The sequence below is a fragment of the Barbus barbus genome (assembly GCF_936440315.1).
Source record: "Barbus barbus genome assembly, chromosome: 49".
Classification (NCBI taxonomy): Eukaryota; Metazoa; Chordata; class Actinopteri; order Cypriniformes; family Cyprinidae; genus Barbus; species Barbus barbus.
In genome coordinates, this window is record NC_136727.1 from 20,331,892 (window position 1) to 20,359,537 (window position 27,646).

At 37.4% G+C, this 27,646-nt stretch overlaps 1 protein-coding gene across 2 annotated transcripts; it reads right to left on the reverse strand.

Annotated features, from left to right (window-relative positions):
* LOC306867570 (TSC22 domain family protein 2-like) lies at nt 1–27,646 on the reverse strand. Of its 2 annotated transcripts, XM_079413314.1 has the most exons (4): nt 25,600–27,644; nt 17,466–17,528; nt 2,484–2,535; nt 2–1,696 (listed from the first exon to the last, which is right to left on the reverse strand). In XM_079413314.1, exons 1-4 carry the CDS (start codon nt 27,093–27,095, stop codon nt 1,424–1,426), a joined length of 1,884 nt encoding a protein of 627 aa, XP_079269440.1. In that variant the 5' UTR covers nt 27,096–27,644; the 3' UTR covers nt 2–1,423. The 2 variants fall into 2 exon arrangements, with proteins under 2 accessions (XP_079269441.1, XP_079269440.1); XM_079413315.1 differs by lacking the exon at nt 17,466–17,528 and having other exon boundaries at nt 1–1,696; nt 25,600–27,646.

Below are 27,646 nucleotides of genomic sequence, written 5' to 3' on the forward strand. Positions count from 1 at the left end.
TAAAATGGTTTAGTTCTCAATGGAACAGTCATTTATTTCTGACAGAAAACTAAACTTTTCAAAAACAGCACATTACAAGGGTATTTTTTAAGATATTCTCAAAGGCTCAGTGATCAAGTACAATACATTTTGCTTGTATACTACATTTCCTTCAACAAAAAAAGAAAAACAAGCAAACCTAAAAAGTTCAGTTTGTACAGTGATTGTACAATATTTCTGTTTGGCTCAAACCGGGCAAAAAAATCAACCAGATCGCTGCATCCATAGTAAAAGAGGCACAAAAGACATTAAAAACAGACATGCCCTACACATAAACGACATCTGTGAACACTTTGATTTCATTACCATGATTCTTGTATCGTTCGTTGAAGGTTATCAGTGTAAACTACACCCGGAAATAGAAATCGGCATTTATTTTTGTACATTTTCTGCAATGACAACAACATGCAATTGAAAAATGTTTTTTTTTTTTTACATAACTGTTTTTTCCTCCAAAAATCACCCTTCACCATCCATAATCAACTATCGTTCACAGACTGCTTAAATTATGATCAATAAAAAAACATGAAGAAAATAGTCTGATAGATCATGCAGCACATGCTAATCAGAAACAAAAGGTGACGAAGTTAAACAAATAAAAAGCGCAAACAAGAAAATGTGCGTTACAAAACAAATGCACTCCGCTTTTCTTCTTTGGTTACAAATACATTGTACGAACTAATTCACAGCTTCTTCCCCATCCCCAACTGAAAAGCCAGAATTTAAGTACTTAGGGAAAGTATAGCCAGTATACTTAATAAAATCAGAAAGAAAAATACTTGATAACTGCTGCTCACCTGTACAGCTGGCTATACTTTAATACTTTACAATCTATACACATGTACATTCAACCCCGAACCAACTCAACTATACAGGACTGTATCAGCAATGCTGTTGAATCACTTTTAGTGTTGGAACTGTGCCATGGGGACATTATTGCCTTGTTAAACAAGTATCTTACATTTCAGAAACCAAGAGAACGTTTCTTTATACATATATATATAATAGATCTCTGTTACATTGTTCATTTACATTATGAAAATAGCAGCCCTCTAATAAATATATGCAAACAGAAGGAACTCATGCTCTAGGCTCTCCCAAGCTTTCCAAGGCAGTTGCTCTCCGTTTCCAGATCTAAATCCCCATTTAGTTTCCTGCTAAATCTCTACTGAACTCTTTCAGCAGCCCAGGAAAGCTCATCGTGGAGCCAAATTTGCTTCTCCCAAAATGATTGTCTAATACAGGGAAAGCCAAGCAGCACGTATATAATAAAGCACGGCTCTCCGCAAGTGGCAAACACGACTGGAAACCAAAATCTCCTTTGCTGATTGGATTTTTTTTTGTTTTTTTATGCAAGTCTAGTGAATCTGGCGAAGGCAGGTCTTCACGTTGTGGACACGTTGGGCTGCGAGGGCAAGGCCACAAGTTTGCTTCCCTCCTGTAGGATGGCGTTGGTCGCTGTCTGCTGGGGCGAAGTGCTGCCAAGGTTGTTGAACTGAGAGGTGAGCTGGGTCAGTTGCTCAGTGTTGGCCAGAGATTTTAATACTGCGTTTTCCCTCTCCAGAAGTGAGTTCCTCTCATAGAGCTCCTTGATATGCTCCTTCAAGACCTCCACTTCCTCACGCACGGCGTACATTAAATGGCTTTTCACAAGATCCTGAGGAGAAGAGCACAGCGATGGTCAATGAAATGTTTCAGATGCAAGTTCTTAGATTTTGTGTGTGTGTGTCATGCCATCTTGTGGCTTTTTTCTTTTTTTGGCAAGAAATTTAAAATAAATTCAATCAATTTTTGCTTAAAACTCAAATTATATATGGTTTAATTTACCAGCACTTGTGTAATATAACATGTTTTAGGGATAAAGTGTTTTGTTTTTTTCAACTCCTTGAAGGGAAGAACTTTTTCTCCAAACAATGTGAGTCTGTTCATGATAAATGCAAGTTGTTATAAATTTACTATTGATATTTATTCTAGTTTCATATGGATTTGAAAACCTTGTCAAGAAAAGTTTAAATTTAACGACTCCAAAAATGCCATGTGGTATAACAATCGAGTAAAAAAAAAAAAAAAAAAAAAAAAAGTCAATAAAAATAAAAAAGTTGTACAGATCCTAATCATTTTCAAAAGGCAGAAAGTATTGTTTACAAACATCATCAATTATTAATTGCACCATATTAACCTTGTCTTGTTATAAAAGGTCAAATTATTTATTCATATATATATATATATATATATATATATATATATATATATATATATATATAATATATCCAAGATCATGCCTTGAGGTTTTCTTTTCTAAATTGTTTTATTCATAATTAAATCATGACAGTTGTGTAAACTTAACATTTCTTTCCTTTATCCCCAAGTAAAACATCAGTCATTTTTAATTCACTGATAAATGCATTAAGGTATTTAAGAAAAAAAACTATTAAAATACTCACCATAGCTTGCTCTATTTTGTTATCAATGGCCACAACACTGGCGCCAGAGGCACTGCAGAAGGGAAAAAAGAAAACGAGTTTACATTGGGATCTCTTCCAAGGAATATTTCTGTCGATTACATCATATCGGTTAAATCACACTTCCAACTAACTAACTGCCAACTATACGTGCACAATAATTCAGAACAGTACATTTAGATGACATTTCCTTCATGAGCTTATCAGCACGTATCATATAAAATCATACACGTGTTGCTGCGAGATAAGATAGAAATCAGGCATGCACATACTCCACATCCAAAACAACCTGTCAACATTATATTCCATTACACATATGGAAATATAGCCACAATGTGCATAAACAAGTTATGAAGGTACAACTATTGCAAAACACAAACATTTGCAACAAAACTACCAACAGACTAAATATCAAATAAAATAGCAATTATTACCCAAAAAAATAAAGCCGTTGTTCAACCCTGTTAGTGGCCGTTCTTGCTTCCCATCAATGCAAACGCGCGTCAGGCCGTCGGATCGGTGTTTTATGAGCAGCTAAAAACAGTAAATCTTTTGTTAATGCCCCTCGAGACTCGTTTAGTTTTACTCCTCTGCGTTCGTCATTGGGTTGCGCAATAACGCGCCGTGAACGGCTACCATTAAAACAAGCGAGGCTTTAACGTAAACTGATAATAAATAAATCACACTTGGCTTAAACACCTCGCATGCTGAAGGGTTTCAGTATAAACAACCTTTCACGGCAAGTTTTTACATGCATTCATATTAATGAAGTGAAACGCTGCGTACGTGACATACGTGCTTAGACTCAACCCAACATTCACAAAACAATCATATCACATAATAAACCCACATTTAACAACGTTTTGCAACAAAGATAGGCTACATAACTAATAAAAAATAAGAAATTAAGCGTCTTTCCAGAATATAGCGTCACTCAAAGCACATCAAGCGACAATGAATGCACTCAAGAGTTTATCTCAGGAGAATAATAAAAAGCATCGCGTTTCAATCCTGTTATGAATTTATAACGTTTACCTGCATCGTGCTCTGTATGATAATAGCTTCCCAGAATATGTAGGAGAGGATCCAGGAGAGCACGGCAGGCAATAACTCATTTTGCAGCGCATGTTGGTAATCGTTTAGACTCAGACACAGAAGCGTGTTAGTGTTAGAAGTAAAGGCGCTCTTCAGGATTTAAGGAATCTGGGCTCTCAGGGGGCGTGGCCTATAAACTGCACTCTCTCGGGGGGCGTGGCATATTCAGCAAGCCTCTCTATCCTACTCGTGTCTGGGATTGAGAGTTGTCTTATTAAAGTTTATATTGCACATAAATCATACAGACAACTTTTTAACGCATTCAAACCAAACATTTTAAGAAAGGAAGTCAGGAAGATTTAGAAAATACATTATTTTAGTGATTTCTGAAGGCTTATGTGACACTAATGAGGCTGGAAATGACTTTTTAAGAAATATTTAAATAGAAAAAGAGTTATTTTAAATCGTGATAATATTTCACAGTATTACGGTTTTACTATATCTCTAAATTTTAAACTCTTTATATTAGAATTAGTCCCTAAATGAATACAAAAATGAATTCAACACACACACACATTAATGGAGTGTTTTTCAAAAGAAATGCATTATGTATTGCATTCAAGGAAGTCACCAGCCTCCAATTTAATTTTGTGTACTCAGTGGTCACAAAAACAAGCTTAAGACTTTATGGGATACATGTGCTTTCTAGATCTCATTCTCTGTCAGGCAGATTGTGAACGGGACTGCAGTCACGTCAAACAGACGTGTACATGCAAACCGACACATGCCACCACAGATTATAGGTGTCTCCCAAACCGCATCAAGTGCCCTTAAATTTCACAACCTGCGCAACTAACGCATTCCTTCAGGCGCTAAACAAAATCTGAAAAGAAAAAGTGCTGTCAAAATAAACAAACGTATCCTAGACTACAAGAATCTTCCATTAAACGGCTGGCAATCAGATGCATTCATGTGTAAAACTATATTTATTAGCATAAAAAAGCAGTCACTTCTGCACTCCTCTCAGATGTCTCTTAAATTAGACAAAAAGGTGTGAAAGCTGCAATTACCCCCAAATGGATCAAGTCATCCCTATAGTGTCCGCTGCATCTGCTCTGAACTGGTGTCAACACCTGCTTGTGTTGTTAAGTAGTTGCATCAGATTGTTAGTCTATATATACACCAACTGACTGCTGAACTCAAAGCTGTTTACCTAAATATGACCTTTAACACTTCCTACATTTTCTAGGATTCTTGGGGCACCATTTCCATAGAATCCAGAATTTGAGGAAACCATTTAAAAATATATATATCTTGATCGAAATTCAGTGAAATTCACTGATATCCTGCTATCTCTTGGCAGAAAAGGCAGTTCCTTCATTTGGAAATAAGATTCTTATCCTTCAATAAAGTGAATATCAACAAGAGTGTGCCATGAAAAAATAAAAATGTGACCATGGACCACAAAACCAGTCATATGGGTGAATTATACATCATCTGAAAGCGGAATAAATGAGCTTTGTTAGCATAGGCTAGAATAATATTTGTCTGAGATGCAACTATTAGAAAATCTGGAATCTGAGGGTGCAAAAAAATCTAAATATTGAGAAAATCACCTTTAAAGTTGTTCAAATGAAGTCCTTAGCAATGCATATTACTAATCAAAAATGAAGTTTTTATATATTTATGGTAGGAAATTTACAAAATATCTTCATGGAACATGATCTTTACTTAATATCCTAATGATTTTTGGCATAAAAGAAAAATGGATAATTTTGACCCATACAATGTATTGTTGGCTACAAATATACCTGTGCTACTGGTCTAGGGTCACATACGTATATGTATGAATGCATAAATGCAACTTTATTTATTAATAGTTTTTTAGTTTTAATGAAATCTTTTTTAAAAGTTAAGTTTTTGTTAAATCAAAATGCTGAATTCATTAAACAGTCATATACTGGAGGATTAGTACTGATGAGCTTATGAATGAATCATGTAGTTCTTGCCAGTTTTGTTAATATCAGTTGACATGACAATCTTATCGCCCCATTCTCAACAACCTGTTTCACACAGTATGGTTTATGCGCATGATGTCAAATCTATCTGCATGTTGCATCGTGACTAACAAAACACACACACACTTCAATTCTAGTGAAATTTCCTCGAGTATAAATGCCCAAAGAGGGGGAAACTCAGTTCTTAAGAAGAGAACCTGGTATTAGTCAAATTTATTGTGGTATTGTGTAACACGTACACAATTATTTTGAACTCTCAGGATATATAGGCTATACGTGATATTTCCATCTGAAGTGCAAACAAGTTTTTTCAATTGTTTCCGCATGATTAAGTTGATTGGTGTTTTAAAACCATGCCTTGGCCATTTTCATGGCGAGTAACACTGTAAAACACTATAAAACCGCAAATTTGAAAAAACCTTGGATAACAACTCATTACTGTTCTCAAAGGTTCTCTTTGCAGGGTAATAAATTTACAAATGAAGAGATACTGGTCTCTGTCGCTTTAAACATGCATGACTGACTATCCTTTATTTATTTATTTTTGGCTTATTGTGCCTTTATTATGATAGGACAGATCTGAGATGACAGGAAGTGAAGTGGGAGAGAGATAGGGGGGCAAGATCAGGAAAGGTCCTCGAGTCAGGATTCGAACTCGGGACACCTTTTGCTAACTAGACCAACTGAATCACCAAAAGATTTGGCTCAAAACAATGATTTGTTGGCGAGTCACGTGACGTGCTAATGAACCTAGTCGCACTTGAGTAGAGCTCTGTACGTTTGGCCTCTTTTTGCTGATTTTTTTCATTCTGTTTTAAGCTTTATTCATTGGTGGTGCTTTGCCTGATGGCATGCAGTCGTAAACAGCAGGAGTTGTCTCCGTCGGCTTCTCCGATTAAGAAGAAATCCAAGTCACTGAACTCAACGGAGCAACGCTGTCTTTCTTTCTAGTTTCTGATGTTAAATTATATGCTAAAGTACTCTCGTCGTCTAGAGAAGTTGATGAATATGCTACTTCATTATGGCCAAACAGGATTCATTAACTCTCGCTCAGCTTCAGGATAATTTACGCAGGTTATATCATATTATTAATTCAAATAATAGTTTATCCTCTCCTTGAGCAGCATTATCTCTAGATGCGATGAAAGATTTTGACCAGCTAGAATGGAACCATTTATGGGCGGTTCTACAGCATCTGGGTCTGGGATCGAGTTTCATAAATATGATAAAGTTCTGTATGTTAACCCAGCAGCCACTGATCTCACAGGTGCTGCTCGCTCTAACCCATTCTTTATACATCGAGGTACTCGTCAGGGTAGCCGCTGTCTCCTCTGTTATTTGCCCTATCCTTGGAACCCTTAGCTCAAGGGGTCCGACAATCTGAAGCTATTTCTCCCATAAATATACGGAATACTCATCATCATATTTCTTTGTTTGCTGATGATATCTTATTGTTGTTGGAGAAGCAGTCATATTCTATTCCTCATGTGCTGTATTTATTTGCCCATTTTGGATCTCTCTCTGGGTTTAAAATTAATTGGAGTAAGTCATGTTTACTTCCCCTCAATTCTAAAATCGATTCCATGTCCCTTTCTATATGTATTCCAATGGTTCAAAACTTTAAGTATTTGGGGATAGATGTTTCTCCTTCCCTGCAGGAAATCGTCTCAAAAAACTATAATGGTATTCTAGCCAAAGTATCCTCAGATTTGGAAAATTGGTCTCGCCTTCCTTCTTTTCAGGCCTGTATATCGGTGATTAAAATGAATGTTCTCCCATGTATTAATGTCTTTTCTTCCATGATTCCTCTCGCTCCACCGGTTGGCTACTGGAACAAACTAGATGCATGTGTTTCACGGTATATATGGGATGGGAAACGTCCTCGTATTAAACTGACTACCTTACAACGATGTAGATTACATGGAGGTCTTTCTTTCCCTAATTGTAGACTGTATGCTCAAGCCTTTTCCCTCTGCCCTTTATCAGTTTTGATCCTGACGCTTCTGTGTCTTGGAGAGCAATTGAGGAATCTATCGTTTATCCGTATAAATTGAAGCATCTTGTTTTTTCGGGAGTTCTGCTTAGGCAGTGTAAATCTCGGTTTGGTCCCATTGTAACCCACCTCCTCTCCACATGGAGGGATGTTGAAAGACGTTCACAACTAGTTACAATATGGCATAGGCATTTGCCTATTTTCCACAATAATAACCTTTTGTCAGGCAGTACTCCATTTCATTGTCCACAATGGACTCATAATAAAGTAAACACTCTGGGAGATATCTATGAAAATCCTTCCAGAATCTTAAAACTCAATATAATCTGCCAGGCACCTCCTTCTGTATGTATTTGCGCATTAGATCGGCTCTATGGGTGTATGGGGTGCCTTGACTCTCAGCTGCCTGTTCATCCTTTACACAAACTAACCCTTCCTTCTGAGGAATCTCCCTCCTCTGCTTCAGTCATCTATCTCTTTCTTCTTGAGCATTCATACAAACCTTTATCTATCACAACTGTTTTGGCTAAGGATCTTAATGAGGATGTGCATGTTTTATTTTCTGATCAGGTATGGGGTCTGTTTAAATTGTCTTCTAAAAACCCTAAAACAAATTGCTGCATAGGGTTTACTCGACTCCAATGAAACGTTTTTATATGAATCTGTCGTCTTCTTCTAAGTGTAATCTCTGTTACCAAGGAGTTTTAGGCACGTTTTTGCATTTTTTTTGTGAGTGCCCCTCTCTCTCATCTTTTTGGACTCAGCTCACACAGGCTCTATCATATTTGTTGAGTACTGAGATATGTTTGATTTTCATGAATGATTTTTGGGACTTCACCTTGTCCGTCCAACAAAGATCTTTACTGTTAGCTGCTCTCACAGCAGCAAAAAAATTGCTAGTCAACCGCTGGAATCCTCCTCACACGAAGGACAGATGAACCTGGACGGTGTATCTGTTGGACATTATCTCGATGGTACTCTCTACTTCTCGTATTCATGGATCTAACGTGAAAACTGTTCATTCATGGCATTCAGCTTTTAATGTTGTCTTTTCTACAATCTTTGTAAAAATTATTGTATTTTTATTTATCTATTAATATTAATGTTTATTATTATTTATTTGTTTTTTAAGTCTACCCAGGGATGGGATGGGTTGGGGTGGGTTTTAAATTTATACAGCTGCTTTTTGTTTTGTGCTACTGTTCCACAAAAAACTCAAACAGTTGTTAACAAAAAAACAATGATTTGTTCACAAATCGGGACCTATCTACTAATCTCATGAACATGCCAAAGAAAACCAAGATGAAAGTCAATAATTTCAGTGAATAATGCCGACTTTTGGTCTAATAAAGCTATGAGAATTCATGGTGCACTAGTTCTACTTGTATGATAGTTTTATGTATTACTTTTTGTCATTTTGGAACTTCATTTACATTCTTCAAGACATTAGGGGTTGCACTAGGGCTGCGACGATAAAACGCTTCTGAGATCTTCCGAATGCATCACGATTCTCTCAGGATTCTCTAGTTTTTATCCGCACACTCAAATGCTCATGCAGAAGAGTGCTTGTCTGTCATTTCACCTCGGCTCAGAATCTTTTATGACGTGAGATTAATGTAAACACAGCCCGGTGTGAACACCCTTGTAATTCGCTTCCACCTTTTTGAATTTTATGAATGATTATTTTAGGCTCAAGAGTGTGTAAGAATTTGGAAACAAGCAGAGTACGGCTGTTTCTAAAGCATGCAGCGCCATCTGCTGTTCAAAACTAAGCTCAGAATCGACTCAAGAAAGAATCGCGATACATTCTGAAAATCTCAGAATCGATGCTGAATCATTTCTCGATTTGCGATGCATCGATTTATTTTCCCAGCCCTAGGTTGCACCGACTAATTAACTAGTTGACTTTAATGCTCTGCCGTGACGGTTTAAGCTTGACACCGACTAGTCGCTGGTCCTATAGAGGGCGCAACACAGTAAGAGATATTTGAAGTCTACATTCGCGCTCTGTTTCCAAACAGTTAACATGACAAATAAATGCATACTCTGAAAGTGCTCCATAAGACATGTCTGATTATACCATCTGGATGCTCAAAATAGAACGAGAGAATGCACGTTTTAAACAGCTTATTGTACAGGTAATTTAATTGCTGTTCTAATCTAATGATTTACATTATGAAAAAGCCTTAAGCCCTATTCACACAGACACAGCAAACAAAAAATTCAAGACTGTGATGCACCAAAATAAAAGTTAAATTTGATTTGAAAAAAAATGTATTCAGATTCATTCAAACATGCATTAAATAAATGAAGACAAAAGCACTGCGCTGATCCATTTCAGCAATTGAAATAACATTTGTTTGAATTTTGACATTTGTTTGAATTTGAAAGCCTTTGTTTCATACCACAAGTAACAATGCATGAAGCTTATTGCGATTACTGAATGGTAGGTGAGTTACAAAACACGCTTAGTTTTGTTCGTGCATCAACTGAAAAAAGCACAGAATAAAAGATCTCAGTAGGGCTGCACGATTAATCGAAAAAAAAAAAAAAAAAAAAAAATCACCATCTCGATTCATACATAAATGCGATCTCGTTTCTAAATGACAGCGATTCACTTCCGTGTATTTCCCTGAATTCAGATCATGCTGCATTCACGTGTTATTGGTCACTCACACAATAACAAAACACTATTCATTCACCAATCCATCATAAATCTGATCACTTTTCTCCTCTCCCTCATTGGTCTCGTTCCGCTGTCACTCACGTGACGTGTAACAAGGCGGCAGACCCAAACGGAGTCAATAGGCGCGTTCGCAGAATGATCACCGTATGACATCAAAGTACCACGAGAGCGATAAGAGAGCAGTCGGATCCTATGCATTCAAATCGCTCTTGCGGTCATACGGTGATCATTCTGTGCAGCGCTGCTTCAACGGGGCGTCAGCATCAATGCTTGACGGAGGGCGTGTCTGAAGCTTGGTGCTGACGCGCCGTCATAGTGATAACAGCCAATCACATACTTTTCTGGTGCTGGATGAACGGGATTGGCTAGCGTCTGCGCTAGGGTATTTGCATAAGGCGATCTGAATGGCTGACGCCAGCGTTGGCGCTTGAAAAGTTTTCAACTTCTGCCGCGTGCAACGCCAGTGAAGCGACGCGAGGGACCCACAGTTCAGTTCGGCAACGCTTGACGTCACTCCATTCAAAGTAAACGAGAGGCGTTGACACCGACGTGAATGTGAATATTTTTATTTATTATTGTTAATGTTCTCTTATGTTCAACAACTTAAAGCTTTAAAATTATTCACTTTAAGGGGTCTAAAATAAAGGAAAGAGACTATTTTTTGTTACTCCAGCACTTTATTATACTGAATGTCCTGTGGGGGTTTTTTTTGTACTTGAGTGCAATACATTTTGGTTGAAAAAAATGAGAATCGTGTAAGAGAATCGGGATTCACATTTTAGCAAGAATCGTGCAGCCCTAGATCTCCGTTCATCAAAATGAATAGTTAAAAGAAAAAAAGAGAAAAATCCATATCAACCAGCTCTACGCTCCACACAGCTGGCATGTTTAGCTGTTTCAGGCAAAGTTTTCGTCTGAAACCAAAAATGAATTTTCATCCAAATGTTGTTTTCAGCTGCCGAAATGTTGGTGCATCACTACTAAAAACTGAGTAGCATTCTCAGAATGACACATCATGCGTGAGATGCTGCAACGGTCAAGCAATTTGATTTAGAGCACAATTACATAAGAAAAAAAGCAGCACAGTGAAATGCAAAAACTTGTTCTGTGAGAACGGGTTTAAAATGACTTTCAGAGGGCATCTTCCCTCAGATGCCCTTTAAATCAGGTAAAGTTCATGTAGTTCCTTTGGCTCGAAATCAGAGTCATGAGTCATTCATCTTCAACACTCATTTGTTGTAAACAAGTCCAGAGTCTTGAGAGATGCTGTTAATTGATTCGTTGAGCTGTTGCATAATGTTTTTGGTCTGCACACAGCTGGCCTAGAATCAGTGACCTCCTACCGCTGGTGGGAGTCATGTGGGCCCCTGTGATTCATGCGGATCACCCGGTGTTACCACCTCCGTCCACACGCACTCCAACAGGCGCCTCCTGCTGTTTAGCAGAGTGCATGCTGTACCTTAGTCAAAAGGTTTATTTAAATCTGCAAGCATTCATTGTTTTACAGAGAACATGAGGATGGAAATGCTGAGTTTCAGTCTACACTTTGAAAACACTTTAATGAATCAATCTAATATTGAATCATTTTCCAACAACCCGCACACTTAGCCAGTCAACACTGCAAAAGTCAAGTAGTAAATGCCCAGTGTCATGAACATGGCACCCATAGGAGGGGCTCTTAAGTAATTTCTCGGTCAAACCAACTTCTAAAAACACTGATTTGACTTTGGTCCTAAAGCTAGACATCTAAAATTATATGAAAATATCTCAAGTAAAATCATTCAAAACATTCATCCAAGATGAATTAATGTGAGCTATCGGCAGATATTTGCAGAATATATTTTTAATTTTCACTACATAAAGCTGGTTAAAGTCTATTTGTAGATGTAACCACACAATTGAACTTTAAGTGTCGGATAAGCAGATTGTGATCTACTGTGAACTAGTTGGCCTAGAATCAATGACAATCTTTGCTCTGCTGCTTTCTTCATTCTAAATTCTAATCCAAAACAAAGGAATCCATTACACAACCTCTATTTGAACTCTGATTTCCAAGTGCTTAACATTATAATTGATTTAGCCAGTTAGTGCAGTTTTCTAGAACATTTGTGAAGAAAAAAGTTAACCAAATTCAATTAATCATGAAAGCCTATTGATTTTGTAATTGAATTTGTGAGGACATCTTTACAAAAACAAGCAGGCTTGCTCAATAATGAAAATACTGTCATTTACTCATATTGTTCCAGACAAGTATGGCTTTTTCTATGCATGTTCATTGGAAATATTTGACTCTATCTCCATTTCTGCAAAACCCAAAAAGGGATTAAAAAATCCGTACGAATCACAGCAGTTTCCAGTTGAAATTAACACTAGAGGCAGTAAAACTTTAACAACTTGTATCCCTTTCCACACAAAATATGATTTACAGGTCCAGAGTTTTGATTAAGAGGCTAACTTTCACACAATTCCTACCACTGTGTTATATTATGACTTCAAAATGATTTTCACATGCTGCGAGATTTGAAAACTGATTAGCGTCACATACAGTCATGGCCAAAAATATCAGCACCCTTGGTAAATATGATCAAAGAAGGCTGTGAAAATCAATCTGCATTGTAAATCATTTTGATCTTTTATTTAATTATTATTTTATTAATATTAATATTTTATTTCATTATGTAATAAATGTCTTTCTCTAATACACATTGGCCACAATTAACGGCACCCTTTTATTCAATACTTTTTGAAACCTCCATTTGTCAGTTTAACAGCTCTAAATGTTCTCCTATAATGCCTGATGAGGTTAGAGAACACCTGACAAGAGATCAGAGACCATTCCTTCATCCAGAATCACTCCAGATCCTTCAGATTCACAGCTCCATGACGGTGCTTCTTCTCTTCAGTTCACCTCACTCATTTTCTACAGGGTTCAGGTCAGAGGACTGGAATGGCCGGCAGAAGCTTGGGTTTGTGCTCAGTGACCCATTTGTGTGTTGTTTTTGAGGTTTGTGTTTGGATTATTGTACGGTTGGAAGATCCAAACATGGCCCATTATAAGATTTCTAATAGAATCAGTCACTTATTGATTTTTTATCTGTTGGTATTTGATAGAATCCATGATGCCATGTGTCTAAACAAGATGTCCAGGACCTCCAGCAGAAATATAGACCCACAAACATAAAAAATACAGCACTATATTTCATTGTACACATGGGGTACTTTTTATCCCTGTGTTCACCAAACCCATCTTGAGTGTTTGCTGCTAAAAAGCTAATTTTTTAGTTTCATCTGACCATAGAAGCCAGTCCCATTTGAAGTTCCAGTCGTGTCTGATAACTGAATATGCTGGAGTTTGTTTTTGGATGAGCTAGGAGAATTTTTCTTGAAACCCTCCCAAACACCATGTGGTGATGTGGGTGCTGTTTGACTTTTTTTTTAAGGTTTTCTGACCTGAGACTATTTTCTGCAATTCTCCAGCTGTGGTCCTTGGAGAGTCTTTAGCCACTCAAACTCTCCTCCTCACAGTGTATTAGGACGATATAGACACACGTCCTATTCCATCCATTTTCTGTTGATTGGAAATTCTTAATTATTGCCCTGATGGTGGAAATGGGAATTTTCACTGCTCTAGCTCTTTTCTTAAAGCCACTTCACTAATTTGTGAAGCTCAGTTATCTTTTGCTGCACATCAGAAATATATTCTTTTGTTTTTTCTCATTGTGATGGATGATTAAGGGAATTTGGGCTTTGTTTTCCTTCCTATTTATATTTATTGTGAAACAGGAAGCCATGGCTGGATAATTTCATATTCATAATCACCCTGGAGTGCTCAAAATTATGAATATGAATGGGAATATACTTCAGAGATAATTTACTCATAAGAATTTCTAGGGGTGCCAATAAACGTGTATTTGAGAAAAACATTTCATAATATTTCCCCCCCATTTTAAATTCTTATTATCCAATGAAAGGTTAGATTTTTTTGAATTTTTTAAATAAAAGATCAAAAAGATTAACAATGCAGATTCATTTTCACAGCCTTCTTTGATCATATTTACCAAGGGTGCCGATATTTTTGGCCATGACTGTATACAGCTTCATATGTATGGGTTTTCAAATGCAGGTTTGCTCGGTAGCTCACCCGATACACCGTTGCACTTGCGAGGTGAAGCGCTCCGGTTCAAATCCCGTGAAATTACGGTTAGACGTAGGTTTGGGGCTGGGTTTGGTGTAGGGCGTTTGTTATTTTCCAACACAATAGAGCATTAACTTTTTTTTTTATTTTCTTTTTTTCTGAAGCAACATGCAAAAATGCGGCAATACATGCCTGTACCTATGTATTAACAACATGGCCACAGTCAAGAATTGAACACACAATTTAGTAGCACTCAGTGGACATTTCTCTCTGAAACTGCCGTGAAACGTGCAGTAAAATGCATAATGTGGATGTTGCAGAAATGTCACCACAAGCACATATTTCCAATGAGTAGGGTTGGGTATGGAGGTATTCCAAATTTCCATGAACCGGGTACTCCATAAGACAAGTGCATTTCGATTCCACTTAATTCCTGCGTTCGCATTTTAATGTGATTTTAAACAATTTACGCGCAGGAAGGGAAAGAACTTGAGCACTGTTTGCATGCAGCGCACACATCTGAAGCACGAGCACAGAGTAAAGCAGTCCCAGTGTGTATATTTGAAGAGTTTGGTTCCAAAACGCTATATATCCATTTTGATTAATTTGAGTAAAAATGTGTTTTCTTTACCAAGAAAGTGGCAAGATGAAAACTTTCACATAGCATCTTTAGGTTATAATAACATTAAAAATTCAAATCCAGATTTAGATTTTCAAAGATTTATTACAAAAACTGATAATTTCCCCCCAAAATCCAATAAATCCATTGAATAACTAATTCTACAAAAAAGCCAATGCATTTGCACTTAATACAGACCAACAGGGAAAAAAAGCCAGGCAAATATTCTCAAACTAAAGTATTTCCATGGAAATCTGCCTGTAGCTAAAAGCCTTCAGATGGAGATGAAAGAGTGGGATAAATAGTCAAATAAGAAGCACAAGTTTCCTTATCTGCACTGATGCCTGTCCCATAAATACTCTCAGAGAGGTTCAGACTATGAATAAGCATTAAACTTGCAACTGTCCTAATGATCTATGACAATCATTCTCATGCAAAATTGCTGTCAAATTGTTTTATGCTTCTGAATATAAAGAGTTAATTTGAAACTTACTACAGTTCATCATTTCAATTAGATCACATTATCAAAATCCACAGGCATTCGATTGTGAGTCACAGCACAAGAAATCAGTCTCAAGACTTGCTTACAAACGCATATGGTCACAAAAAAAGGCCCTTTCAAGGCAATGGTTTGATGGCTGTCAAACATTGTTCTTCAGTGGGGACAGGAGCGAACATGTAGCAAATATCAGAAATCTGCTCTTGACATGAATATCATCCTTCCCACCAGTTATGAGTCACACAGTAATGTCAAATCCTTCTGGCTCACTGTCAGTACAACACTCCCTTTGTTCAAGAACTACCAAATTTTCAATCATAATCAAATGTCAATTTGTGCAAAACCAATGCAAAACCATAATAAAAACACCTCTAATGGACATTTTGTTTATAGAGAAATAGTTCTACAATTTACACATTTTAATGAGACAACTTAGCAAGAATTCTTAGAGGCGATTACACATTTGTTTCCATGTTAACTTAAGGCTGGAATACACTTCCTGACTTTAAAGATCACAATAAACTCACACAGAAACATATGGCCCAGCCCTGGCAGACATGTGACAAATTAAATGTGTTGTAAAACCACCTCAAAATATCAAAAAAAGTTTGAAATCTGAGGTTATACATGACATGAGTAATTTCTCAAATATTTCTTATTTCTCATATTATATTCAGAGGCTTAACGGACAAGAAAGTGGCTCTGCAGAACCAGGAATGATGCACTCTGATATTGAGATATTGGTCTGTGGATAAGTGTTGTCACAATACTGCAATTTATAACTTTGATACGATACCTTGAAAAATATGAATATTCAATACCATTTTCGACACCACAGGGAAAAACCGCCATAATATAAATAAATGTAAATATAACTATAGAACTGCTCTTAGAACTTATAGAACTGAGAGTCGATTTGCATTTTACTGTTTAATTTGAGTAAAACTATCATCTTATCATTTACACAGAAACTTAAAAGGTCCTCATGGCAACACATCAAAATATAAGTTCAATATAACTTGAAAGTATCACAAATGTATTATTGTTGTGCAGTATAATGTACGTAATACTACAACTACTCAAATTAGTCCAACTTTTATTTTTTTCAATGGGCTATTTCTTCCATGTTTTAATTTTAATAATTAACCCCCTTGTTTGTCAAAAAATAAAGTGTTTAACTTTCGTTTGATTAAAAGATAAGTTAATGTGTTATGCCTGTATTTGATAACCATACAAATTAAAATACACCACAGAATTCCTGTGAAAAAAAAAAAATATATACAACTTTATAGGGCTATTGTAAAAATCAATTTTAATAAATTGTTTTTACGCATTAAAATAATTAGACATGCTTAAACAGAATTTGATAATAAAACTGAATGTGAGAAAATAAAACATTTCATTGGGCTCTAACAATGTAATTTTTGAAACCGTTTTAGATATCTCAGTATCGATAAAAAGCAGTATTTTAGCAACACTACTGTGGATGTACCATCATGCATCCAATAATTGAGTAAACATTTGCTGCTGCAACACTCTGACCAAGGCATCCATTGACCTATGAAGTAACTCCAGTCTAACTGACCCAAGTCTATCTACACCCTTCAAACACATCTTCTCAGTCAGCGCTTTCTCATGTGTATGAGTGGCCTTAAAGATGCCCAAGCCAAAAGTGTCAACAATGGACCCTTTTCACATTTCCAGAGTTCTCAGAAGTAGTAGTCATAGCTGAGTAAACTTCTACAGTGGTGAATAGGAGACTATATTTGTGAAAAAAAAAAAAAAGAGCACAACCGTGATTCCATGATTTTACAAACGATTTACAATGCGAATAACTCTGTGAATGCATCATCAGGGTCCATATGTAGGAGTTATGGATGTTAGACACTTAGACCTGAAACACTTCCACAAATGCCATGCTCACTCCATGCACACTCACGGCTGCCAAGAGTGCAATGTGATACACACAGTGATCATACCCATCACTGATGGCCTTTGACCTGCCGTTTGGGAAGGCCTGATAGAAAGCCGTGGAGGGATTCCTTGCAGATAAAAGAAAGAGAGAGAGAGAGATATGAATAAGGTAATATAATGTCAAAGCTTTGGAAGGAAAGACCAAAACAAATCTGCCGTGATGCCTTTCAAGACAAAGATGAATGGCCATTCATGCCTAAGAGCGAAAAGGCTCAGGGTGTGAAACAGCTCTGGCGTCTGAGTACAGGCCTGAAGTATTCAGAGTGAATATATGCCAAACAGGAAAAGTCAGAACAGCCATTGAGTGCGAGACACAGAACCACAAATGATCACATTGATTTACAGCCAAGTTTATACAGCTTCACTAAAAGGAGATTTTCTTTGGTCGATCATGTACCACAGTGAATGTTACAAAGTGACCATTATCCTTTGACCAGCAATGACTAGACCCACATGTTATTATTTATTTTAAACCTGGCTTCACTGGAATTGTATGCAAGCTCATTTCTGCCGCTGGACAAAAAATAAAAACAGTTACTGACAGTTTGCCATTTGGATTTATTTCTTCAGAATTCCGGGTTCAAATCAGGCAATTCTGCTGAAAGAAGTCAGAATCAGAATTGTGAGTTTATATGTTGCAGTTCTAACTTCATAACACACAACTGCAAGATTCTATCCCACAATTCTGAATTTATAGCTCCCAATTGCAAGAGTATATGTCATAATTCCCAGAGAAAAAAGTCAGAATTGCAATATAGAAAGTCGCAATTGCGAGAAAAAAAGTCTGAATTGTGAGAAGTTGCAATTATCCTCTTTTTTTTTATTATTCAGTGGCAGAAATGGGCTTCCATAGAAATTGCCTTAACCTCTTGTTTCTATAATAATAATAATAATAATAATAATAATAAAATTTAAAAAAAATCATTTGGCAAATTATCAATTTAAAGCATCTAAAAAATAAAAATAAAAAAAAACAACTTCAAATGTTTAAATGTGGTCTTTTCTGAATACATACAATACTGAATAATTTAACATTTATAGCTACAAAATAGCTGTCACTAACTAAATAGTTGTGATCGAAACCGTAATTTGTTTAGAAAACACTCATAATTAACATAACACCTTCTAGTTACAAAAAAAGGTCATTTGGGGGGAGAATCTGTGGAATAAATTCATTATGAAGCACAATGTGTTAAATGGAGCTAAGAGTGCTACACTCTATTTGGTACATGGCAATGTAAGGCAATTTGGATCAATTTAGCAATTAAGGCAAAATATTTAATCATTTCTTTTTTTAAATAAGTAGAGCTTGTAAAAGTGAGGTCCAAAAAAGGGGTACAATTAAAAAAAGTGCAGGCACACAATGTTTACAAAAGAAAATGAAGGAATCCATAGATTTGTGCTTAAATTCTGCTGAAATCTGCAAAGCTTTCTACAAAACTCGTTGTGAAACGTTTCCGTGTGGGCTTGGTAATTCTTGAACAAATGGTTGTGTAAATTCAGTCAAGAAGACAAAACGGAAACAAATACAGAGAGAACCCGAAACGGATAATTAGTCAAATTCATTCAAATGGTGCGCAAAACAAACACTTGTGGAAATATAATTTAATGTTTCCACCAAAAGATGACGACTGACAAATGGAATTACCCTGGGGACGTGAAGCTGGCAGAGGATTACCCAGAAACAGGTTTCTGTACACAGAGCTGTATAACTCTAATAACAAAGGATCTCTAGAAACAGAGCATTCAAAGAAGAGGGTATAACAAATACTCTTATTTATATTTCAGGATGTCTGCAATCAACTGAAATTAAAACAAATTGTCTATAACTCAGGGACACCGAAACAGAGTCTCAAAAAAAATGCTAAACTGTGTCATGTCAGGCGGCGAGTTGAATCATTTGGCAAAATAAGCTCACTATCCCCGTTAAATAGCATAGCTTACCACACCTAACACACCATTAGTTGGCATAGCATCTGACACATTTAACCCCGCCCACTTCGGGAACATGTTTTGTTTAATAATTCATGGTTAATCTTTAGCCACATAATTTGCAAACACTGGCAGTTCACCAACATGTAGGACAAATACAACTGTACTGATATCTAGAAATACACATTTCCTACAGTGAGGGTCAGTTATTGTCGCTATACCGAACAGATTATATTTTTGTCCTCAAAGCATAGTTTCTGTTGTCATTCAGTATCTGTTCTGAATCGACAACAGTACTCGAGGTGGCCCAGGTGCAAAGTAGGCGATGCTAAATGCGTGTATTATGTTCAGAAACTGCTAGTTTCTCAAGGTTCAGCATTTGTATTTAGCATTATTAGTGAAAAATATTCAAACAAAAACACAATGTAATTCTACAAGCAATTATAGATCATTTTGGATGAGATCTGTAGCTGCATTTCCATTACCCTTCAAATTGCGTAAAGTGAAATTGCGAATTGAAAATTCACCCATTGTTAACACCAATTTCTCAAAAACTCCCATATACCGCAAAAAAACAAGTTTTTACGTTCCATGAGTAGCCATGCCACGGTTCAGCTCGTTTTGGGTAGGGTTTATGGCATGGCACCATTATATAATAATAACAATAATAATAGCTTTGTTAGTTTATGCTAAATAATGCATTAACAAATGAGACTTAAAAATGGTTGCTTTGTAAAAATGTTACCAAAAAAAATGTAAAATTCAAATAAAATAAAGCCTAAATAATGCAAACAAGTCATTGGACAAGATTAGGCTACATATATATATATATATATATATATATATTTTTTTTTTTTTTAATTCATGTGCCATTGATAAATAAAATTGAATAGCCGGACAATAAGGAAATGATTTTAATCAAATACATAACACTATATCTGACACTGGAGGGTTGCGAGCTGTTGAGAGTCGACTGTGCGCGCTTCGGCTGAGAGAATCCCAATCACTCACACTGTTTGTGAAATTCTGTCTCACAAAGCTCTAAAATGATTGATTGCTCTGAAAATCTACCGGGCCGTGGAAGACTTGCTACCGGGTCGCAAGAACGTTCTGGGAAAAATGTGTATAGATTAGTGCTGTCAAACGATTAATTGTGATTAATCGCATCCAAAATAAAAGTTTTTGTTTACATAATGTGTGTGTGTGTACATTTATTATGTATATATAAATACATGCACATAGAGTATATATTTACAAACTATTTACATACTGTATATACGTATATATTTATATTCATAAATCTATATTATATATATAAATATATTTAATATATAAACGTAACATTTTTCTTAAATCTATACATGCGTGTGTGTATTTATATATGCTTAATAAATATACACAGTATTCACACACATATATATTATGTAAACAAACTTTTATTTTGGATGTGATTAATCGCGATTAATCGTTTGACAGCACTAGTATAGATAGACACTTATTTAGTGCACGTAATAATTGTTCTAATTATACTGTATTTTAATTGTATGTGATTGATATGAAATTTGAGGATTTCATGTTAAATTAGTAAATGAAAGATTGCTCTGATCTGTCGTATATTAGGGGTTTAACGAAGCGCAGTTGATCCATGATTTGTACACAATTTTAAAGCACAAGAAGAAATGAAAAAGAACTTTGTTTACTCAGCGCTGTTCTCGCACACTGCCAAAGCGCACAAGTATAGATACATGTTTCAGACAGCGCACGAATACCAAATTGATTGAACCACCGATGTCCTTGCTACATTTCTGGGCCTGGGAACATTTCAGTGGCATTGCTGTCTATGGAGAGTCAGAAAGCTCTCAGATTTCATCAAAAATATCTTTTATTTTTGGTCTTACGGGATTGGATCGACATGCGAGTAATTAATGACAGAATTTTCATTTTGGGAGAACTATCACTTTAAATTCGATTGAAACACACAAATGAAGGAAGTGTTTGACTCATTTAAAATACATTTTATCAGTAACAACACTTCCTCATATCTGGAAGAATCTGTTATAAATAAGACTAAGTCCTAAGACTCAGATGACAGAAATGTCATTAGTCTGTTAAAAAAGTGAGCACACATTCTAACGTTTCCGATTCATAGGAGTCAGTTACAGACTCAGCTGTAGGGTCAATGCTTTCATGTAAAAGGGCACGTCTTCCAAAACATGAAAGCATGATGGCATAATATATACAAATGCCTAACTGTCAGAGCGCCGTGAGAGGACTGACTCACCTGCACCATTACTGTGAGGAATAAGACATCAGCACCACACCTGCTCTTCAAACAAACAAACTTCAGCTACTGCTATTTCTCAAACAGGTGCAAAGCAAAACATGTAAAGACAGACTATACTCATTTTTTATAATCTATCAACAAATACTTTTGAAAATATAAAGACGCCAATAGTCAAGTAGGTGTAGTTGCACAGCCCTTGGAAGATAACAACTACAACAACAGATGATTAAAACAACAAACTTTCTTTTAAAAGCAGAGCTTCATTGCATAGGTGAGAAACAAAACTCTGTAACTGTCCAAACATATTCCAAGTTAAGCTGTTCTGAACCCTGTAACGCATTCTCTACAAATCCTGAGGCGTTCACCATTGCTTCAACCGTGATGCCATTTAAGTCAAAGTTATTCGTATCTTCATATCTGTTAAAAGGTCACATCCTCTTTCATATGGTATTTATAGGGGAACAGAAAGTGATGAGTGAAAGTCAAAATTATCAAGGGCCATTTCCTGGATATTTAGTGAAGGAGGATCTTCAGTTAATGCAATGGTCTTCAGTATAAATAGATTAGCTACTCAAACACTGATGTGCATATCTCAGTCTAAAAGGTGAGAGAAAAGATGTCTTTGGTTTGGGACAAACTCACCTTCTTTCAACAGCAGACTAAAAGGAGTAGTTCTCACAAAAATTACATTTTTGAATGTCCTCATACTTAAATCATCCAAGATGTAGATGAGTTTGTTTTTGCACGGGAGCAGATTTGTAGCATTGCATGACTTGCTCAGCAATGGATGCTCTGCAGTGAATGGGTGCCGTCAGAATGAGAGTCCAAACAGCTGATAAAAACATCACAATATTTATTTAAAACTGTTTTGGACTGTTACAGCTTATAAACAGTGCTCGATCTGTGCAGATTTCTCTCCTGAGTTAGACTGAAGATTCTCTCCTGACGACGACTGGAAGCAACACTTTGAAGTAAAAATATCTTGATGCATTTGTTTCTTACAAACACACAACTGTTCGGTTCACAAGACATTAACTGATGGACTGGAGTGGTGTGGATTATTGTGGTGTTTTTATCAGCTGTTTGGACTCTCATTCTGACGGCACCCATTCACTGCAGAGCATCCATTGCTGAGCAAGTGATGAAATGATATATTTCTCCAAATCTGATGAAGAAACTCATCTACATCTTAGATGGCCTGAGGGTGAGCATGTTTTAATATCAAGCCAAAATAAATCTGACCTCTTGCCTTGTCTATTTTCCAATCTTTTGGTAAATCTCACTGCTCAGATATGAGTGTGCATGCATTTATGCCAACAAAATAAACAGATGAAAAGCATATCAACTACCATCAGTGACAGTAAAAAACTATTTTGAAAACTCACTCTTTGCTCTCTTTCCTTTAACCTTGATAACATTTGCCACCCATGTTGCAATATTTCCAAGCATTCTCAAAAAAAATTTGCAAATCAAACATCCTTCAGTTCTTTCTGCATCTTCGTTCCCTAATCTGTGCACCAAAGTTAAAGTCTAGTGAAGTGAAGTGACATTCAGCCAATGTTTCAGTTGGCTGAATGTCACTCAGTCTACGTAATACAAAAGAAAACCCATTTGCACTGTAATATAATAGTAGTACTAGTAATTTTGTTTCATTAAAACCAGCATCTAATGCAACAAATATCAAGGGAACTATAATTCTAAAAATAGACTAAATAATTTTGTTTAAATTGCTTGTCATTAAAACAGTATTAGAATAAAAAGAAAAATCATAAATGGACTTAAAACAGCCTTCGTTTTCTTTTATGGTATAGGTTACAGGTCCATCTCTGAACTTCTCAAAAGCCTGCCAAGAATGGTGACCGCATGTAATCAGCACAGAATGTACAGATTTTTCTTGGATTCCTACCAACTGCTGACAGTAAACAACATCCATATGCAGCATGACATCATGCAGATGTTACACATGTTCTAAGGCCTTATCAGTGTTAGTGCATAGAGCGGAGAGCAGCTTCTGCACGTCACAAGATAGGAAACACACGCTAACATCACCTAATCAGTCTAAATAAACAGCTCAACGTCTGGCAAATAGCATGAGGAGGAAACAGTGGCACCATAACAAATCTTTAGGAACTGGATAGTGCGCTGGGTAAATTTGGTGTAAATGTTTTCCACAAACACAAAACGAGATCACTTGAGTGTGTCAAACTTTCCAAAGGCTTTACCAATGAAATGCTCATACGGCTGGCTTTTTTAAAACAAGTGTGAAGTGGCTTGCAGGACAGGGGAAATAACTACATGTAACAAAAACAAAAAAAATGATGCTAGGTGCTTTATCAGATCTACACCTTTCTGAGCTATGTGTGCACTGACTTTTAAAACCGCTAGTCAAGGTTGATTTTATGACATCTGTTCCTCTTAAGTTCACAGTAAAGTAACCATACATTAAATATGAACTTGTCCTACTGAAGCTCGAGAGAAAAAAAAAAGAAAAAAAAAAGTGTCTTTCTTTTCTATTCTGTAAAACACAACAGAAGACATTTTAAAAGCAGCACCTTTGTTTTAAACCCCACTGACTTAAACTGCATAGACTAAAAAAAAAAAAAAAGTAAAATAATAAATTAAAATATATAAAATCTTCTTTTGCCTTCTGCAGATGACAGAAAAGTGTGTGAATGACATGTAGGTGAATAAAGGCTGACGGACTTTTACATGTTTTGAGTAAAATCCTTTGAAGTCAAGCAGCCAATCCTGCTCCTGGAGAACTACAGTACAGCAGAGTTTAGCTCCAAACCTAATCAAACACACCTGAACCAAAGTGACAAGGATTACTTCTAATACCTAGCATATTAAAACTGTTCTTACTATGTAAAATAGGTTTGTAGTAATTAGTTCAAAACATCTGGTATAACATGATTTGAAGAATTAATCAATACATTGTTACAAATTAAGTTTCACTTATTAAGATCACAAATAGGTTTCCTGACCAGGAGACCCCCTTCTTATTTTAGATGTCAATACAATATTTAAGATCTGGTGACTTTAATCAGATGTGTAAAGTCAAGGTGACATTCAAAATGTGGAACAGACCTTTTTCACATTTACTGGGTTCTCAGAAGCTGTCATAGTTTGGTAAACTTCTATTGTAGTGACTTTTGCATTAGCGAAAGAAACAACGTTTTCGGATAATTCAAAATGTTAAAATATCTTCACCTGTAAGAGTGTACATTTTGGTATGCATTTGACTCATCGTGAGCCAAGAATCCAAAAATCTACAATAGTGTTTCTATGCCTTGCTCAAAAATAAATAAAATAGAGAGATTATTTTAGAAACACCCACACAACAGCATTAACTAGATTTCTGATTGAATCGAATTAATGCCAAAGTAATATAACACAAAGTACAGTGTTATAATGTACATAAATTATTAAAAATGGACAACAATGTAGGTGAATTTATGGCAGGGGTGTCCAATCCTGTTAACACACCTCCCTGGAAGATTCTAGTAATCCTGAAGACCTTGATTAGCTGGTTCAGGTGTGTTTAATTAGCTCTGGACCTCTGCAGGTCAGTGGCCTTTCAGGGACAGGTTTGGATGTCCCCGATTTACGATTTTAATAAACATGGAAATGCGTCACCACAGTCTGTAAAAAAAAAAGGATCATTTAGGGGACCTAAAGTTTAGTGGAAAAACTACCCACTTAAAAATAAAAAAATAAACACAGGAAAGGACAACATACGAGTCAACACGCACATTGACACCTATGCAAAAAAATTGACTCACATTTTCAAGGTAACACGCTTTCAAAAGTAAATATTTGCAACTCCTGCAAAAGATGTGATAAAATGCTTTACCCGACACATATTTGATTAATTACTTGAACTATTTTAATCGAAGTGAGCAACATCAAGAATTAAGGTTTACCTGTCCTCATCCCCATCAATGGGAATAGCTATTCCAAACAGGCTGCTGACAGCAGGTGTGGGAAGCTGCAAGCCCTCGGGATTCAGGGGCTTGATGGCATCTTTTCCTATGAATACAGAGTTCTGGAGCAGCCCGTCGGGCTTCCTCTGGTTCTCTTCGGCGACACCGGTGGGAAGCTGGTTAAAGTTAGCAAGGGTCATCTGCGCACCCAGTCCTCCTAGCAACCCGCCGTGGACTCCCTGAGGCGGATTGTGCTGCGTCTGCTTTGGCATGCTCTGGGTGGCATTAGAGGCACTGGACACAACAGCAGGCACATTTTGCACACCAGGGACCCCAGCAAGGGGGCTGACAGACACGGTTTCTGCCGGCACTGGTGCCTGCTGTACAACTGCGGCTGACACAGTCCCTTGAGCCGTGCTAAAGCCTAACTGCTGTAAAAGCCCCTGAACATGCTCCGACTGGCTGATGGGAAGCCCTCTGCCGTCCACGGGCTGGGGAACTAATCCGAGCACGTGAGCGGCGCTTCCCGGCGCTGGAGGAGTCATGACAGGTGACGGACCCTGGTTTAACGGGGTCAAGAGCGGAAGCGAAGCCACCGAGACCGTTTGGGCTTGATTCGATGGAATAACACTCTGAAGAATCTGCCCAGGTTTCTGCACCTGTTTACCTGGGAAAAACGGCTGTGGTTGAGTTGCCAAAGGCATGCTTGGAGATTTGATATGGGCATTCTGGGCTGCAAGCCCTAATCCCTGCTGCGAGATGCCTAGGATTTGCTGCTGAAGCTCCGCAGGCGGGTTCGATGGTGCAGATAAGTAGTCACTATCTGAATGAGGTTCTGCTGCAGATGTTGAAGACCCAACATGCAAAGCCACCGAACCTCCGGCGACTCCTAGTCCTTCCTTTTCCACGCTATGATCCGCGGCGCTTGTGTGCTTAACACTATCCATAGTCCGGCAGGATGAGGAAGCATCCGTATCTCGCTCGTAAAACTCGTTGCAAGTCCACCTACCTCTTTTGAAGGGTTCACCTGTGCCATGGTCTAATTTGATGACCCTGAAACGGGAGCTGCAGCTACTTACTGTGGCAGAACTGCTAACTGATGAAGTCTGGATGCTGGACGGTGCATTAGATGCAACCGAAGACTGGGAAGATACAGACCCACTGACTGAACGGACAGGTGGGTTTATATGAGCCGCACTCGCGTTGCGAGAACCAGGTATGTTCGTTATGGGAGCATCTTGGGCGCTCGCCCCAGATGTTTCGGCCTCGTTATGTAGCGATTCATCTGATAAACTGATGTCACACGTCTCCGGCTCAAAATCTCCAGCTTTGGACATGTCGTATATCTCGGATGAGGACATGTCCTCAGTCCTGGGCTCGTCAGGGTCGTCTAAACTCTCTGTGTCGTCCGTGTTGCTGTTAGCCGCCACCTGTGCAGCCTGCGTTACGCTGGTGATCTGAAAACAGCTCTTCTTTTTCGATGGCATTTTAGACATTTTGACAGCTTTAAGTGTGTCTCAACACGTCAGAGTGAAGCGCACAGCTCCAATGTAAGCGTAGCAACGCAATGTATGTGAAAATATGTCATGTAATTTTCAGTTAGCGTCACACTAACAGAGCTCCGAACTCATCGCGCCATTTTAGTCCTTTAAATCCTTTAAACTGAAACTCCTGAAGCTCCAAACACAACGACAGCTTTATTCCAGTTGCGTTTAATCCTTCCAGGCCCGTGTGTTTATTCTCCGTGGCCTAAACGAAGGCCATGTCCCGGAGTGAGAGTTTCCTCAGGCCGCCCTCGCAGTTCAAACTCTCCAGTCGCTGGACTCGCCGTCGGTTTTTAGCGCTCTGCCGTCTTCAAAAGCACATATCCTCCGCGAAACACATCGGATAGACATCTTGACACGGCGTAACGCATGTTTGCTCTCCGTTTCTGACGTTAACGCAGTCTGTCGAGAGCAGAATGACGGTTTGTTTGTCAGTCTGTCGGCTGTCACTGCAGACCTCGAGCTAACGGCTCCGCTTCCTTTGCTCTACACAAGATGGCTAC